Source organism: Dromiciops gliroides, chromosome 4, assembly GCF_019393635.1.
Source record: "Dromiciops gliroides isolate mDroGli1 chromosome 4, mDroGli1.pri, whole genome shotgun sequence".
Classification (NCBI taxonomy): domain Eukaryota; kingdom Metazoa; phylum Chordata; class Mammalia; order Microbiotheria; family Microbiotheriidae; genus Dromiciops; species Dromiciops gliroides.
The window spans coordinates 342,142,937-342,160,179 of NC_057864.1; the positions used below are offsets into that span (position 1 = coordinate 342,142,937).

The following is a 17,243-nucleotide window of genomic DNA, read 5'->3' on the forward strand; positions in this document are numbered from 1 at the left end:
ATAGAAATTTATTTTACACTTGCAATAAGTTCCCAAAAATGCTGCTGGAACTGTAGTTTGAGCTCAGAAAATATATGCACTGCAAATTTGTGTGGTAATGTTGAGCTTACTTCTCGTTTTAACTTTGATAGTATGTGAAGTGTATAAAACAGCTTGACATTACTTAATGACTAAAGTAACAATATTTGTGGTTGAATTTACTTACCAGTTTAAGTTTCACATAGAAGTACTGTTTTGTCTTATAATTTTAGGTGGATTCATTAAAAAACATTATCAAATCTGCAGCAAACATTTATTTCCAAAGCTATTCAGTGTTTGATAATAGTGGTTGAAGGTATTTCTTCTTGTTCACAAAAATTCCAATCTTGGTCCTAAGCTAAAAATTGTAATAAAAAAATTTCCCTCTTCTTTTGTTTCAAGATGGGTATGCACTGGTAATAAAAATAATAACAATATCACAGCATAGTGTAACGATTGGAATAACGCCACCTGCTGTATACTTACTGTAGAAGAGTTCTGCCCATGAAGGGAAGGTCTTTGAGGGCAAGACCAGGAGTCAGGAAGTGACGCGGACTAGTGGGAGGAGGAAGGAAGAGACTGGCGCTCAGTCTCGCTCTCTTTCCTCTGGACTCTGGCGGAGAAGGGAGCTAGAAATGTGCTCTCCCTTTAATAGATAGGAATCTAGGCCTTTTTCTCTCTCTTTACCAAATTCTTATTCTCCTTAATAAATGCTTAAAAGTCTAACTCTTGCTAAAGCTTATAATTTATTGGCGACCACTCATTAGATATTTTAGACAGTTTAGCTAGAATTTTAGCCTTAACAGATGGCTGACCACGAAGAGGAAAGCTAACCCTCAGTCTTCTTCTGATCTGCTGGTTGGGTAAGAAATTTCCCCTCCCTCTCCCTTTAACTGCTAAGTACTGGTGTACTGGCTGTGTTTTTCCTTTGAATTTTTTCGAATGGACCTTTTAAACTCCCTAATTATCCTATTTTTGATTTTGGTCTGTTTAACCAGACAAATGGGAGATAAGATCATGTTAATGCTTTGTTTTTGTGGATTTTCTATTTTTCTTTTTATTTTTGTTAGAAGAGCCAGCAACATACTCACACAAGGAAATATCTCCCACTCTCCCAACCATGCTTTTTCAGAGAAACCTGAAGAGATTCCTGCAGCTTTTCCCAGTTCTAACACTAATTGTTGCTCTAATTTTGCATGCCTGGAGGCAATGACCCACCCTCTAGAAGCTTTTAATCCCCTAGCACCTGGAGGCAAAGTGGGGGAAGAGGAATCCAGGCCTGAGTTCAAAATCAAGTCTGATTCAAATTGCTCTGGTCCCTCCCCTCCTCTCCAGACCCCACCCTCTACTCCTCCTATGGCCAAGCCCATTGCTTCCCCTGCCTGGGAAGTCCAGAGATCTGATGCGCATGCTCAACTTTTTCTACCTGCATTTGCAGCTTCAGGCTCAGCCCTTCCCCGGCCTGGCTGTGCTTTTGAGACAATCTTAGAAAACCCTTTAAATTCCAGATATGCTCGTTTTGTTCATAATTTTGCTAACCTGCTTTTGTCTTTAATTAGTAATCTTATAAAGCATTTGTATGGTGAAAAGACTGACAGACAATATAGAGGGGTTAAAGAAGAAAAACTTAAGCTGAATAAGAATGACAATCATCAACATAGTTCAAGACTCTGCTTCTTTTGCCATGGAAGGATATATATTTTACAGAAATGTAGAAGTAAGCAGCAAGGTATTGATATGAGTATTGGGGATTTTAGATATCGGAATCAAAAGTGTTCTGAATTCACTCAGAGTAATAGTATCAGTTCAGAAGTTACATAGGACTTCTATGCTATTATATATACATTTTGAAATTAATGGTATGGGTTTATTTTCATAGAGATTTTCATGCATTTGAGATTGTGTTTTATACTTAGTTTCTAAAACAAGGAGAATATTTGTAAAAGCTTTTTATAGTCATGTGATCAAGTTTATATTTTATAATACTCTTATTGATATTAAGTTCATATTCATTTAGATTTCCCTAGTTTGAATTTCATTGTCTTTTATTATTCCATGTGTATTTTCTTCTATTCATTCATCTATCTAATTTTGAAACATGGTTTTGATTTCATAATACAATGTTAATTCTAGGAGTATTGTGCTCCCATATTCTGAGTTATTTGTTTTTGTTATTTTTCTCAACTGATTATTTGATCAAACTCTTTAAAGCATTTCCCTAGCAAATTGTTTGCCATGGCAAGTGTAAATTGATTCTAGAAGTATTATTTTTGATAAGCATATTCAAAAAAAAAAAAGAGGGGAACATTTGTAAAAGTTGTCTTTGAGATTGTGTTGTGCTTTAACTTGTATTTAAATATGTTCAGATTTTTCAAAAAAGTAATTGTATACTAAGTTAAAAAAAGGGGTATCATTTGAAATTGTTGCATAATTATATATTGTGTTCTGAGTCAAGATGTATTCACATTTTTTGCAATCATTTATTATCCTCAATTTTTAAATCCATATGAGACTTGGATTATGGGAACTTATCATTTAAGACATTAATTGCCTTTATTCTGAGTTATCAGATGCCAGTTGGCCAAGATGCCATCCAATCACAAGAGGAATACATGCAAGAGCAGACACTGAACTGTCACATGAGGGGAGACATGCATGAAGTCAAGGTATGGCCGAGGGAACAGCTTTTGACAAATGTTGAGGTTGGATTCTCTTGGTTTAATATTTTATTCTCTTTTTCCCCACAATATTGTACAGATGGCTGGAAGTATTCATCCCACCCATCTCACTTCTACACCTGGCTTCTGTGCTCCCTCCTATATGCCTGATGCCATGGACATCTCAATCCCATGCATCTGATTAAGTCTGACTCAGTTTCTTCCAATATGTTCGGTGGCATGGACATATATTCCATCCACCTATTTTAAGCCTGGCATACTGTATGGGCAGTACATATTGCTCAAGTGTGGGAATGCTCATATCCCATCATTTCTCTGTTCTTTTATGGTAACCCCCATAATTATCTCAGGTGTCATGATAAATATAGTGTTGAATTTGGCCTTGACACCTGTTACCAATTATATTAGATTTTTTAATTTCTCATAATGGCATGAGGATAATTAGGCAGATGATGCAAAAAGTGATGAAACAAAGATAAAAAATTATTTTAAAAAATTAATATCGCAGCAATTGTCTTCTCAATTACCCTCCATAAGGGGGACTATAGTAATATTATAATTTTAAAGAATGTTTCAATTTTTGTTTTATTATATGTTTCATGTGTAACAACCAAGATTCTGAATTCCCTTAGACATGTTTTTGAGAACTTTCATTGTTTGATTTGATTATTGACAAAGCTATTTTAAAGTTGTGTTAAGCTCAATTTTGTAGGAAATTTTCCTGGCTGATTACCAGCATCCACACATCAACCCCTGAAAAGACTTCCATTCCACGACTACACCTAGAGGACATCTGAGAAAAGACTTTCAGAGACTTTAAATGAACAGTTTTAATTTGTTGTTTTTTTTGTTTTTTTTCTCTTTCTGTTATAATATACACCATCTGTAACATGTATTCTCTGCAGAGGCCCTCCCTTTGCAAGACTAATGTCAAAGCGTCGGTTCATGAGGACAAAAAAAAAATCGCCCCTCTGGACAAAACTTTCCTCTCTTCCTTTTCTATATTGTTGTTCACATATTATTAGTTAGCAATAGTTATTATATTCTTTTTACTGTTCCGTCAAGGAAACATTTTGTTTCTTGAGGAACAACAGGGGGGACTGTAACGATTGGAATAACGCCACCTGCTGTATACTTACTGTAGAAGAGTTCTGCCCATGAAGGGAAGGTCTTTGAGGGCAAGACCAGGAGTCAGGAAGTGACGCGGACTAGTGGGAGGAGGAAGGAAGAGACTGGCGCTCAGTCTCGCTCTCTTTCCTCTGGACTCTGGCGGAGAAGGGAGCTAGAAATGTGCTCTCCCTTTAATAGATAGGAATCTAGGCCTTTTTCTCTCTCTTTACCAAATTCTTATTCTCCTTAATAAATGCTTAAAAGTCTAACTCTTGCTAAAGCTTATAATTTATTGGCGACCACTCATTAGATATTTTAGACAGTTTAGCTAGAATTTTAGCCTTAACAATAGTGATATGTCAGGCCCTGGAAATGCTGTTGTGTTGTAATTACAACACTGTAATTTGTTATAACTGAGTCACTGTCACTTCTCTATATCTGCTGAATATACCGTTATCCGTCCAGTGTCAGGTTCAAAAATCTCAACATTAGCCTCAACCCCTTACTTTCCCCTTACCTCAAAGATACAAATCAGTTGCCAAATCTTGCCATTTTTACCTTCATAGTATCTTTCACATGCCTCCACTCACATAGGTTACACTCTTTGTTCAAAACCTTATCACCTCAAACTATTACAATAATTTTCAAATTGGTCTCCTTCCTTAAGTCTCTCACCACTCTAGTCTATTCTACACAATGCTGCCAAAAGAATTTTCCTTAAGTGCAGATCTAACCGCGTGACTTTCAAATTCAACCAACTGCAGTGGCTTCTCGTTGCCTCTAGGATAAAATAGAAACTCTTCTGTTTAGCTTTTAAAGTCCCAAAGAATCTAGTCCCAATCTATCTTTCCAGCTTAACTGGATATTACTCTCTCCTGCATGCTTTGATCCTGCCAAATAGGAAACTTTACCTCCTTGCACTGGTCATGTCCTATACCCAAAATACACTTCATCCCTATCTCTAGAGTCCTTCTCTTTAAGATGCAGCCCAGACACTTTCCTCTACATGAAACCTTTCCTGACTTCCCCAACTGCTAGTACCCTCCCTTCCACAGTACCTTGTATTTAAGCATATTTTGCGGGTACAAACTTCGTATTTATGCCATATACGTGTGTTTCATACACACATACGTATAGATATAATTTGTACTTAAGTTGCAAGTAGGAATCATTTAATTCTTTGTGCTGTGAATATCCCCAGTGCCTAGCACAAAGCCTCATACCAAGCATGGGATTCATTCTTATTGCACTCAATACCTGTTAATTTTTAATTGAGATCTATCCAAATCCTATTTCAACCTTTTGGAAAGATATTCATCCCATATTACAAGTCCCACATCCCTTTTTGTTCAGTCTCTGAACTATGCATACAAAACCTATTCTTCCTCAATTTTATACTTATACTATAAGTGATTTTTGAACCTGAATATCTTGTACTTGGCCTTCAAAAAGAAATTAAGAATGTCTTCATGAATCTAAAACTTAAGTCTATTATAACTATGAATCCCACAGTATCATTTAAGTGAGCCTCACTGAATACAAAGTATGTCATTAATGCTTGATTCTCTTTTACTGACTCTGGTTTTACTAAAATGTTAACATGTAATGCCAAAACCTAATACCTGGTAATCAAAGCTTCAAATATCTAAACAAACTATTTTATTTGTGTGATAACCACTAAATCTTTGTAGTGCTCTTGAAAGCTCCTTTCTCCAATTACATCAAATGTTCTATATAATCGTTTTTTTTTTTAATTCTTTAATTTACTCAGACTACTAATTGAAACACTTCCTATTCTGGAATTCCCGCACGGGGCCCCCCACCCCCACCCCCCCCACCCCCGCATTTAAGGTGAGTACACAACTAGCAACTTTTATTTGAAATGAACCATTCTAGTAGTTTCCCCTATTAAATTACTTTATTAAAAAAGACATCATTTTTGTGAGAGGGAATACACTGGAAAGAGGGGTAGATTTGAAGTTACAGGATCAAAGACTCTCTTCTACATATACCCAACTCAATTGGTGATCTCATCAGCTCCTATAGGTTTAGTGATCATCTCTATGGAGATGACTCTGAGATCCAGTAATGAATCACCAACTGCCTATTAGATATGTGTTTTAATCAATCAACAAGCATTTATTAAACACTTACTATGTGTCAGGACTATACTAAGCTCTGGAAATACAAAGAAAATTCAAAAACAGTCCCCATCCTCAAGGAATTTACATTGCAATGGGGGAAACAACACACACATAAATAGGTACACACAAGCTCAGTTCAGAGTAAAAGGAAGGTGATTTTAAGTGAAGAAAGGACTAGCAATTAGAAGACCCAAGAAAAACCTCCTGAAGAATGTGGCATTTGAGCTGTCTTGAAGGAAGGCAGGATTCCACAACCAAAAGGTGAGGAGGGGGGCAGCTAGGTGGCACAGTGGATAAAGCATTGGCCCTGGATTCAGGAGTACCTGAGTTCAAATCCAGTATTGGACACTTGACACTTACTAGCTGTGTGACTTTGGGCAAGTCACTTAACCCTCAGTGCCCAGCAAAAAAAAAAAAAAAAGCAAAAGCTGAGGAGGGAGAGCATTCCAGACACAAAGGAGAGTCAATGTAGAGGTATGAGGATGGGAGACGAATGTCCTGTGTAAGGCATAACAAACAGACCAGTATGGCTAAATTATAGAATTCATGGAGGGGCAAATTTGTGCACCAAGATGAGAAAGATTAGAAGCAGTCAGATTGTAAAGAGCTTTAAATGCTAAAAGAGAAGTTTATATTTAATCCTAATAGATGACCACTACAGTTTACTGAGGAGGGGTGTATGGGGTGTTCAGGGAGGACTAACACCTCTAGTGTAAGGACTTGCTGAGCCCTTTTCAGGGCTGCTCATCCACCTTTGGTGTCCACCTTCACTCAATTCTTACCTGCCAATCCAAGAACCTGTAGTATGTACAGTAGTAAAACCGCCTCAGCAGACAGGTTAAACCAGGTTGAGGGTAACCCATGGGCCTCAATCTTAGTTAGGGGAATGTCTATCCCAGGCACATTCCCCAGTAGAATGAGTGGATGAGAATATTTTATTCCAATGGCCATGAGAAGTTGGCTGAAGCAGGTGCTGTGAAGTACTTAGAGCTTGGTCAAACATCTAAGATGCCAAGGTCACCTACTGCATTCCTGGGCATCACTAGTCATCCTGAATTTTGTCTTGCCGTTGGGTTTCCATATTCTGGAAGAGAAAGTGAGGCTGATGGCTTTGTGCAACTCTGCTTACTTAAATTCAATTCAAGTGTGAGTCAAGACATAAACCCATGATGTCATTGTTCCTCTTTGAAAATGAAGGGGGAACAACAACAACAATTGAGGAGGAGGGGAGGTATAGACATCATATCTGTCCTTTGGTAAAATCCTTTTGACGACTGTGTGGAAAACGGATTGGAGTGGGGTGAGACATGTAGCAGCAATACCAATTAGCAGGCCACTGCAGTAGTCCAGTTGAAATGTGATAAGGACTTGAACTAGGATGGTGGAAAGATGATGTATGGTAGATGTCGCAGAGACAGAAAAGACAAGATTTGGCAACTGTCTGCATTTATGAGGTAAGCAAGAATGAAAAGTCTAGGAGTGTACTGAAGTGCTGAACCTATATGACCAGGAGAATGGTGGTACCCTTGACAGTAATAAGGTAGTTCAAAAAGGTTGTAGTTTTAGGAGAAAGAGAATAAATATGCTTTGGAAATGTCGAGCTTGAGATGCCTCTGAGACACACAGTTTGAAATGTTCAATAGACAACCGAACTCAGTAAGTTTAGCCTTAGCATGGAGATGATCACTGAACCCATGGAAGCTGATCAACTCACCAAGTGAAGGAGTAGAGAGAAAAGATAAAGGACCCAGGACAAAGCCTTGAGGAATATCCACAGTTAGTGGTTGTGACATGGCAGATCCAACAGAGGAGACTGAGAAAGAATTTTCAGACAGTCTGAATCACAAAAACCAAAGGGATAGTATTCAGGATGAAAGAGTGGTCAGTAGTGTAAAATGATGTAGGAGTTCAAGGAGGTTGAGGACCAAGAAAAGGCCATCAGATCTGGCAATTCAGATTTCCAGTAGCTGTGAAGAGAGAAGCTTCAATTGAATGATGAGATCAAAAGCTAGATTCTGGAGGGTCTAGAAGAAAGAGGAGAGGAAGGGCAGGCACCCGGTACAGACAGCTTTTTCAAGGAGTCTGACTCAGAAGGGGAAGGGAAAGATAGAATGACAACTAAAAGGAATGACAGAATCTAGTGAGAGATAAGGATGAGGGAGCATTTGTAAGAATCAGAGTAGGAGCCAAGAGAAATTAAGTCTGAAGATTAGAGAGTGAGGATGATGGTGAAAAACATCTGCTGGAGCTGGAAAGAAATGGGATCAAGGGTGCAGGTAGAAGAGTTGACTTTGGGTAGGACAAAGTCCACTACTTCATCACAGACAGGAATGTGAGAGGAGATAGTGAATATAATGTTGGAGGGATGTGAGAAAAGGGGAAAAGAGGTAAATCTCAGCAAAAGGCCTCAATGTTTTCAATGAAGAATAAGGCTAGGTGCTCACCTGAGAGGGCAAAGAGCCATTTGAGAAGAAAAGTATGGAACAAACAACCTCTATGGTGACTGGGATATATAATTGCTTAAGGAGAAATAGAAGTATGGCCTTGCTGTCATGAAGGTCCAGTTTAGATGTGCTAGCATAAATTTGTAATGGGCACACTTAGCAAGATTTGGTGACTTCCTTCAGCAGCAGCAAAGTAGAAATAGGGGAATTAAAAAAAAAAAATCTTGGGGCAGCTAGGTGGTGCAGTGGATAGAGTACTGGCCCTGGAGTCAGGAGGACCTGAGTTCAAATCCAGTCTCAGACACTTGACACTTACTAGCTGTGTGACCTTAGGCAAGTCACTTAACCCCAATTGCCTCACCAAAAAAAAAAGAAAGAAAGAAAGAAAAAGAAAGGAAGGAAGGAAGGAAGAGAGAAAGAAAGAAAAAAGAAATAGGGGAATAATCCAGGGCTGAGGTTTGGCAAGATGGGACCAGAGAATGGTGGGGGGGGGGGCGGGAGGGGGGCGCAGGGCAATCGATTTTGAGAGCAAAGAGGATAATAGTATAGAGTTGAACAGGCACACCAAAGGGTCAAGACTGGGAAGGGAAGAGAATGTAAAGTAGGGGCAATGGATGATTAAATGAAGCACCAAGAGTTAGAGAAACTGGAAGTCACAGTAAGGACAAAGAATAGGGCTTGGGGGTCATAAAGCATAGGGAGAGAGGTAACAATAAAAGATTATGTTGGATAAAGGAGTATGAGAGCTCCTCAACATAACAACAACTTTAGGTGATGGCAAGATCAAAGGTCTGACTGTCCTGGTGTAAAGCCGAGGTGAAGGGGAGCAGTGGGCACGGGAGGTGAACAGACTAAAGAATGAGGAAGTGCACCCATCTATGTTCTGATGACCCCTATTATGATGGCAGGAGTTGGAACAGGGAGACGTCCAGCCAAAGACTAAATTCACAGGAGAAGGAAGGAGAACGGCCTGGGGTGGGGTGGGGGAGACAAAGGGTATATAACCAGCTCTCAGATCTTGGGTTGCAAGATCAATTTAGACACCATGAACCTCAAAGTAGAAGTCTGCTGAGTGAAGGGGGCAGAGGAAGAGTCTGGAAGGGGCAATGGAGAGCACAAATTGATTATTCCTACTCCTCTACCTGGACCAACAAGTCAGAAGACAGGAAAGAAAATGTGTAGCCAATATTAGAAAAGGTGGCCAAAGATGCAATGTTGTCTGAAGGGAGACGGGTATTGGTGAGTGCTAGAAGATGAGAGGAATAAAAGAGGTTTAAAATGAAAGGAAGTTGTTCATTATGAAGCCAACACTCCAGAGGACACAGTAGAAGGCGTATGCCGATCTGGAGTAAGATACTAACGTGCTAGTGATGATGTGGATGGGAAGGAACGAAAGGACAACTGGTGTTGGATATTTCATATGTACCACAAATTATGTCCAAAATAAAACTATCTTTGTCAATAAAAACACTCCCCTCTTCCAAACTTCCCAATTAATATCGAAAGCACCGCCATTTTTCCAGTGTTCACATTAGGTCCTTATTCTCCCACATATTCAAATTGCAGCCTTGTCATTTCTACCTTCACAAGACCTTTCAAATCTGATTCCACTCATGTAGCTACCACCTTAGCCTAGGACTTCATCACCTCTTGCTTGACCAATTGCAATAGCCTTCCAATTCATCTCCTTGCCTCTCTTCATGTCAATCCATCCTTCAATTTAGCTCCAAAATGATTTAGCAAAAGCACAAATCTGACCATGTCAATGCCTACTCAATAAACTCTAGTGGCTCCCTATTACCTTTAAGATCAAATACAGATGCCTCTATTTGTCATTCAAAGCCCTTTACAACCTGGCCCCAACATACATTTGTAACTTTATGGCATATTAATCCCCTTCATAATCCAACTATCCTGTCAATCTGGCCTTCTTATCCTTCTTAATACAAGGCATTCCATTTCTTTTCTTCCTATCTTTGAGTTGGCTGTATTCCATGTCTATAATGTACTATCTTCCCTCCTCCCCCTAATTTACTTCTCTCTTAAAACTTTTAGTTTCTTTGAAGACTCAGCCCAAGTACCATCTTCTACACAATACCTTTTCTGGTCACCTGGACTGCTGGCACTTCTCCCCCATCACCTTATATCTGTTTCGTATATTCTTATATATGTATGTGTTGCCTCACTAGATAGAATGTAAGCACTTTGAGGGCAGGCATTAATTCACTTTTGAATTTATACACATAGTAGGCACTTAATAACCATCTGTTAATTGACGTAAGTCCTGATTCTGACAATAGCTGTGTGACCTTAAGCAAGTCACTTAACCTCTAGGCCTATTTTGTCATCTGTCAAATAAGCAGGTTCGATTAAAATATCTCTTAGCCTAAAAAAATCTATTAGCCTACATCAATAAAAGAATATATCTATATAGGTAGATTGATATATAGATATATTCTCTTGATTATCAACAACTGGGTACAACTCTGGGATTGCAACCTTGGATTCATCCTTTATTCTTCTCCTTCTCTCTCAACATCCATATCAAATGTGTTGCCAAGTCTTGTAAGTTCTATCTCCACCACATCTCTCACATTTGTCCCTTTCTCTCCAATAACATAAATTATTAATTACAGATTGGGGGCAGCTAGGTGGCTCAGTTGATAAAGCACTGGCTGAATTCAAATCTGGCTTCAGATACTTGACACTTACTAGCTGTGTGACCCTGGGCAAGTCACTTAACCCTCACTGCCCTGTGCAAAAAAATAAATATAAATTAGCAGTGGACCCACTAGACATGGGACTGTGACTTCTTTCTACTCTAATGTAGGCTTTCTTCAGCTCTGGCCCAGACCACTACAATAATCTACTTTCATTTTCTCCTCTCTCCAATTCATCTTTCACACTTCCTGCCAAATTGATATTCAGAAAACCTGACTACATAATCATACCTCCCCCATCCCCTCAAGATGAAAATCTTCAATGGCTCCCTATTTTTTTTCTCAAATACAATACAAAAATGTCAGCCTGGCATCTAAACCCACCACAATCTTGCCCCCATCTACCCATACATTTTATTTCATATAGACCCTTTCATGCATTGTCAAATATAGTCAAACTAGCCTTCTGTTTCCAAACATGCTATGTCATCTTTCACCTCCCTGCCTTTACATACTTGGTTCCTCAAGTCTGGAATGCCTTCCTCATCTCCATTTTACAGAACTACTAGTTCCTTCAAAGCATGACTTAAATGTCAGGCATCTTATAGAGGAGACCTTTATTTGACACTGTCTCCCCACCCTCTACCCCTGTAATTAGCATACTCTCCCTCTTGAAATTAATTATAATGTTTTGCTTTTATTTAATGGTATACATGTTGTATGCCCCAGCAGAAAGCAATAATATAAACTCCCTAAGGAGAAGTGTTTTGTTTTTGTCTTTATATCCCCAGAACCTGGTCTTGAACAAAATAAGCACTCTAAAAATGTTTGTTGAATTGAAATGAATCAGCTTCAGCAAATCTGGTTTACATGGTTTGAAGAATCAATAATACTATACTTTATTAAATGATAATGATTGAAGACCGTAGAGCTGGAAAGGGATCTATAAAGATTTCCTTTCTAGTCTAACACCTTCAGTTTACAGATGGGGAAATTGAAACTCAGGGAGGTGAAGGTCATATGAATTCTAAATAGCAGCAGAGCTAGGACTGGAACCCATGTCTTTGGACTCCATATCCAATAATCTTTTCACTTCAACCAACAAACTTTCTTTCAGAGAATGAAGATACTTCCCGTAAGAAAGGACTTCTTCCTCTAGTTACAGTCTGGTCTACTGTACTTAAGATTCATACTTTGTGGACTGCACACCCTCTATTGGCTCTTATTTGCATCTCAAGTTCAAAGCCTATTCAAAAGACATAGTTTTTTTTTAACCTGGTGTTAAGAAGTCAGTTTTCACATGGCCTGAATTAAGCCAAATAACTGAAAAGGGTCCAAGCCCATGTGGCTTCAAAATTTTATACCAAGAGCTTTGGAGGTAGAAGGGGCCTGAGAAATTACTTAGTCCAACTTACTCATTTTACATGCTAAGGAAACTAAAGCTCATATCTATCTAGTTTGTGGGGTAGTTGGGGCTAGAACCTAAGTCCTCAGACTCCAAATTTAAGTCTCTTCCCATCACCATCCCTTTTATTATTCAAATTCCCAGAGTAAACACTTCTATATTAAAAAAAAATACACTTGTATAAACAAAAGTTGAGAACTATCTTTACATGTAATGGAAAAAATAAAATACCTTATATGTAAAGTTAAATTAAATTAAATTAAAAAAACAAACAAAAAAAATATAAAAACACTAGTTCCATTTGTAAACATTATCCATAACTACTCTTACCAATGGAAGAAAAAAGCAGTTGGCAGTACTTTATAAATGTCAAACAAGTGAGATAACAAAATAAAGCTCTTAGGGAAAATGGTTTTTAGCATAAAGAAGACATTCTTTAATAATACTTTCATTCAAACTAACAAAGTAAAAATGATTTCTTTAGTAGTTAATAGCTTCACTGAACAGCTACTTTTATACACTATTCAAATTTTATTCGTTCAGGAAATTTAATGAGTCTATTTTTTAATATAGGACCCCCAATTTTTAAAAATCCACACTACACATGTAAATAGAGCCAAATGAATTTAAAGTAAACTAAACTAGATTTAAAAAAAAAAAAAAGAAAGAAATCATTTCCATGCAACAGTACAATCTGGCATAATTTATTTATTCAGAATCTACTCATTCAAAAATAATACTCCTTATTAAGATCCAGAAGATTTATTCCTCTGAAAATGTTTAATAACTGATTTGTCTCTAATATTCATTACCTGTTTGACCTTGAGCAAATAAGTCATTTAACCTCCCTGAGCCTCAGTTTCTGCTGAGGTCCCTTCCAGCTCTAAATCTGGGATCCTGTGAATGAATGCAGCCTAAAAGTTAATGTAGCTCCCATCCCCTCAACTCAAGGCTTTAAGAGTACATTAGCAGTTAATTCTTAGATGTTACACTTGTTTGTGGCATATTATGTAACATAAGCTGGTCATTCATTATAATTTTAGTCATTCACATTAATAAAAATTATATAACCTAACTATTTCACTAAGTCTGGCATCAGTATTCAGAACCCTGAGGTTTTACTATAACTGTTCTATTGTGTGGTAAAAAGACAGTAATCCCAGATTCATTTTATTTATTTTTTTTTTAGTGAGGCAATTGGGGTTAAGTGACTTGCCCAGGGTCACACAGCTAGTAAGTGTTAAGTGTCTGAGACTGGATTTGAACTAAGGTCCTCCTGACTCCAGGGCCGGTGCTCTATCCACTGGGCCACCTAGCTGCCCCCAGATTCATTTAAAAAAAATAATTTTGTTAAAAAAAAATTTGTTGCTGGCATGTTTATAGGTCTAGAGCTGGAAGGGAAATGAGTGGTCATCTTGTCCATACCTCTCATTTTACAGCTAAGGAAACTGAGTCCCAGAGGAGATGTGACTTGCTGAAGGTAATACAAGTAGTAAGTAGCAATGGTAGCATTGAACACAGGTCACCTGACTCCAAATCCAATACTCATCCCACTAAAAGGTTCATGTTTATAAACAATGAATAAATTACAAATTAATTTCCTGTTTAAAAAAAAGTTGGGGGGGAGTGTCTGGAGTTGTGAAAAAACTACACAACAGAAGATTGTTAGTTATTGAAGCAAAAATTTATCTCACTATGCTTTAAAAGTAGGTTAAATTGCAATTTTTTATACATAAAAGTTTTATTATTAAAATAACTTACTCTTTTATCCACTGAAACTTTCTATTAATTCAACTTTTGGACAAACTCAGGACTACACATTTTTGGACAAATACAAAATTATAATTACTTTATAAAAATCATCATATCACAGCATGAAAATTCACTCAGAAATCTTCAATAACATGGGGAGGGGATAATTAAAATGTGTTACAGGGGAAAATGTAACAAAATGTAAAAGTTATAATAAGCAGAAATAACACCTGAGGCCTAGCATCTGTTTTATCATTTGACTTCTGACTGTACAAAGCTATGTCAACTTCAGGACCTCCCCTTTTCATTTCACCTGAAGAGAGAACAAACGAGATAATATAAATTCCAATTAAGAACAAAGACAGCATCTTTTAGATTAAAAAGGGCAGAAAACCCATCTTTTCCAGCACTTTATCTGCCCACCCCCAACGTGTTCAAAGTTTCAAGTAGTTCTCTTGTAAGAAAACCTTACAGTATTGAAATATTCTATCTCAAAAAGTGTCAATCCCCCCTTTATCTCTGTCAAAAAAACCACACACACAAAACAACTGACTACTGTACTGAAATACTCCTATGAACATATACAATTTTAACAAAGGGAATCTGTATTAAAAGATAAATGCCTGGGAAAAAATTGCGTCTTTAGGGAAATGGTATTATCTTGGTAGTCTAGTAACTGGAATCTAGTAATAAGATGAATGGTGAAAAGGGCAAGGAGCATCAAGTGGGAAATACAATTCAAATTCCCATGGGACAAAATGCATAGCTAGAGGTAAGGGCATCTCTTTCAGGGGAGGGAAGTGGGCAGTACTATTATTTCAAGCAGGCAAGTCAAAATATGTTAGAATATAAGCAAAGTCATTTAAAAGCACCTTGCAAGTTTGGTCAGCATGCTGATTATATTATCATGAACCTCAGGAGCTCTTGAAAACATAGCTAAGGTCACTCCATTTTCCCCTTCCCTCCTCATTTGCTGCAATACATCCTCAAAACAGCTCGTTTTATCTAAAGATGTACTGTCTAAAAGGCAATCCTGCCACCCAGCACATGGCAATTTCTACGTTTATACATCTGTGTTTAACTGTAGTTCCTAACAAATTAAACCTATGAAATGGTGTGTTTTTCCTTTAGAAACACATATACAAATATTTCCTGCTTCCAAAGGGGCAAGCCTTACTCAAAGCACTGCACCTGTGGGGTGATGTCTCGTCCCCAGACTCTTGAGGCGTCAACGCAACAAACCCTCCAAGAATCATACACAGTTCCCACAGGAAAGCCACATGGTCACTTCAATGAGAAAGCTATGTGGCCCCAGACACCTCTCTCAATTTATTGCCCATTGCATCTCGGTGGGTAAAGGAAAGGAATAAGGAGCACCATGGCAGTGGCGATGGTGGTAACATTCTGACAACAGAAATGACCGCTTCTTCCTCTTGTTGTAAAGCTATTTCCAGACAGAGGCAGTAGAGAAAAAGCAAGACATGGTGGTGCTTCCCACCAGGTGATCGACGGGGATGGGGGGTGGGGGTGGGGGACGGTTGGGGGGGACTTCCCCCGAACAGGTTCACGAAGGACCTACAAAGACCATCCTAGCAGGGCAAGGCGGTTCTCTCGTTTAAAGGGGGAGGGGGTGCTGAGAAAGAGCAGAGATAGGAGTCGAGGAGAAGGAGGAGGGGGCGGCAGGGAGTGCGGCGGTTCTCCTCCAGCTCTCAGCAGCCAGGCGCAGTGTAAACACTCGGGGAGGCTGCTTCTCTCGCCTCCCTCTCCCCACCAGCTGGGGGGGTGGGGGTGTTCCCCCCCCCGCCGCGCTGTACACGCACAGTCAGACCCCACAGCTCGCCCCCTGTCATGCATGAGAGAGAAGGGAAGGAGGGCGAGGGAAGGAAGGCACCGGCGGCGGCGACCACGGCGAGCGTGCATGTGTATCCCTCTGGGTGGGTTGCCCCCTCCCCCCAGTCGCCGCTGTCCGCCCCGTCGCGCTTACCTGCGGGGGTCGCTCCGAAGACTCGCACCACCGGCACCTTCTTGACGGGGGCCTGGGTGAAGGGGGATTGGCAGATATCCAGCCCCTGCAGCGGGCTGGCCATGTAGTAATCGGCAGTCACTATCCGCACTGAAAACATGTTCGCCGCTGCCGCCGCCGCCGCCGCCGCCGCCGCCACCTCTCCCTCCAGTAGCCACACAGAGCAGCAGCAGCAGCAACAGCAGCAGCAGCAGTTCCCGCAGCAGCAGCAGCAGCAGCAGCGCCCCCTCCCCGCCTGCCTGCCTGCCGGCCCCTATCTCCTCTCTCGTCTCCCCACCCCTCCCAGACACAGTGAGGAGGAGCAGGAGCAGGAGCGGCGGCGGCGGCGGCGGCGGCAGGGCTCGGGGCTTGGGGTTCGCGCTGCTGCTGCCGCCTCCTCAGGAGCGCCGCGCGGGGGGCACGGCCAGAGAAGCCCTTACGCTTTCTTCGCTGCCGCTGCTACTGCCGCTACCGCTGCCGCTGCCGCCGCCGCCGGGGATCATACAGGCTTCTCCGTCCCAGGCTGCAGCTCTTGTTGCCATGATGATGATGTCACGGACGCAACCACTGGGGGGAGGAGGGGGTGTGTGTAAAAAGAGGGAGGGGGAGGCGGATGGGGGGGGTGTGGTTAGGGAGAAGAGAAGGCGGAATGGGGGTCACTGGGAGGGGAAGGAAAGGGTAGGGTGTGGGGGAGAGGTGGGGGGAAGAAAAGAAAGAGAACGAGTTTCTTTCCCCCCCCTCCCCTCCCCTCCCCCGCTCTCTCGATCGTGCAGTGGGGGAGGGGAGGAAGGGCACGCGCCGAGTCCAGCCCCAGCTGGGGCCCGAGGGAATCGATGACTCGGTCTGTGGGTACCGTCACCTGGGTGCGGGGTAGGAGAGAGGGAAGGGGAGGTGGAGCGCCGATGTCATGGATGGCGGAGGAGGGGGTCGCCTTTCAGTCACTCGCGGGACAGAAGCGGTTGGAACTGGGGGAAGGGCGACCGTGTTTGGGTCGGTTTTAGCGGCTACGCGGGATTGGCGAAGGCTGCGG

At 40.6% G+C, this 17,243-nt stretch overlaps 1 protein-coding gene across 1 annotated transcript in view; it reads right to left on the bottom strand.

The window, feature by feature from the left end:
• Window positions 1-16,457, bottom strand: part of REV3L (REV3 like, DNA directed polymerase zeta catalytic subunit) — a 259,154-nt gene extending 242,697 nt beyond the window's left edge. Inside the window, 1 exon segment of the mRNA XM_044003468.1 lies at window positions 16,196-16,457. Within this exon segment, the coding sequence (XP_043859403.1) occupies window positions 16,196-16,334 (139 nt within the window). The 5' untranslated portion in view covers window positions 16,335-16,457.
• Window positions 16,458-17,243: the final 786 nt, after the last annotated feature.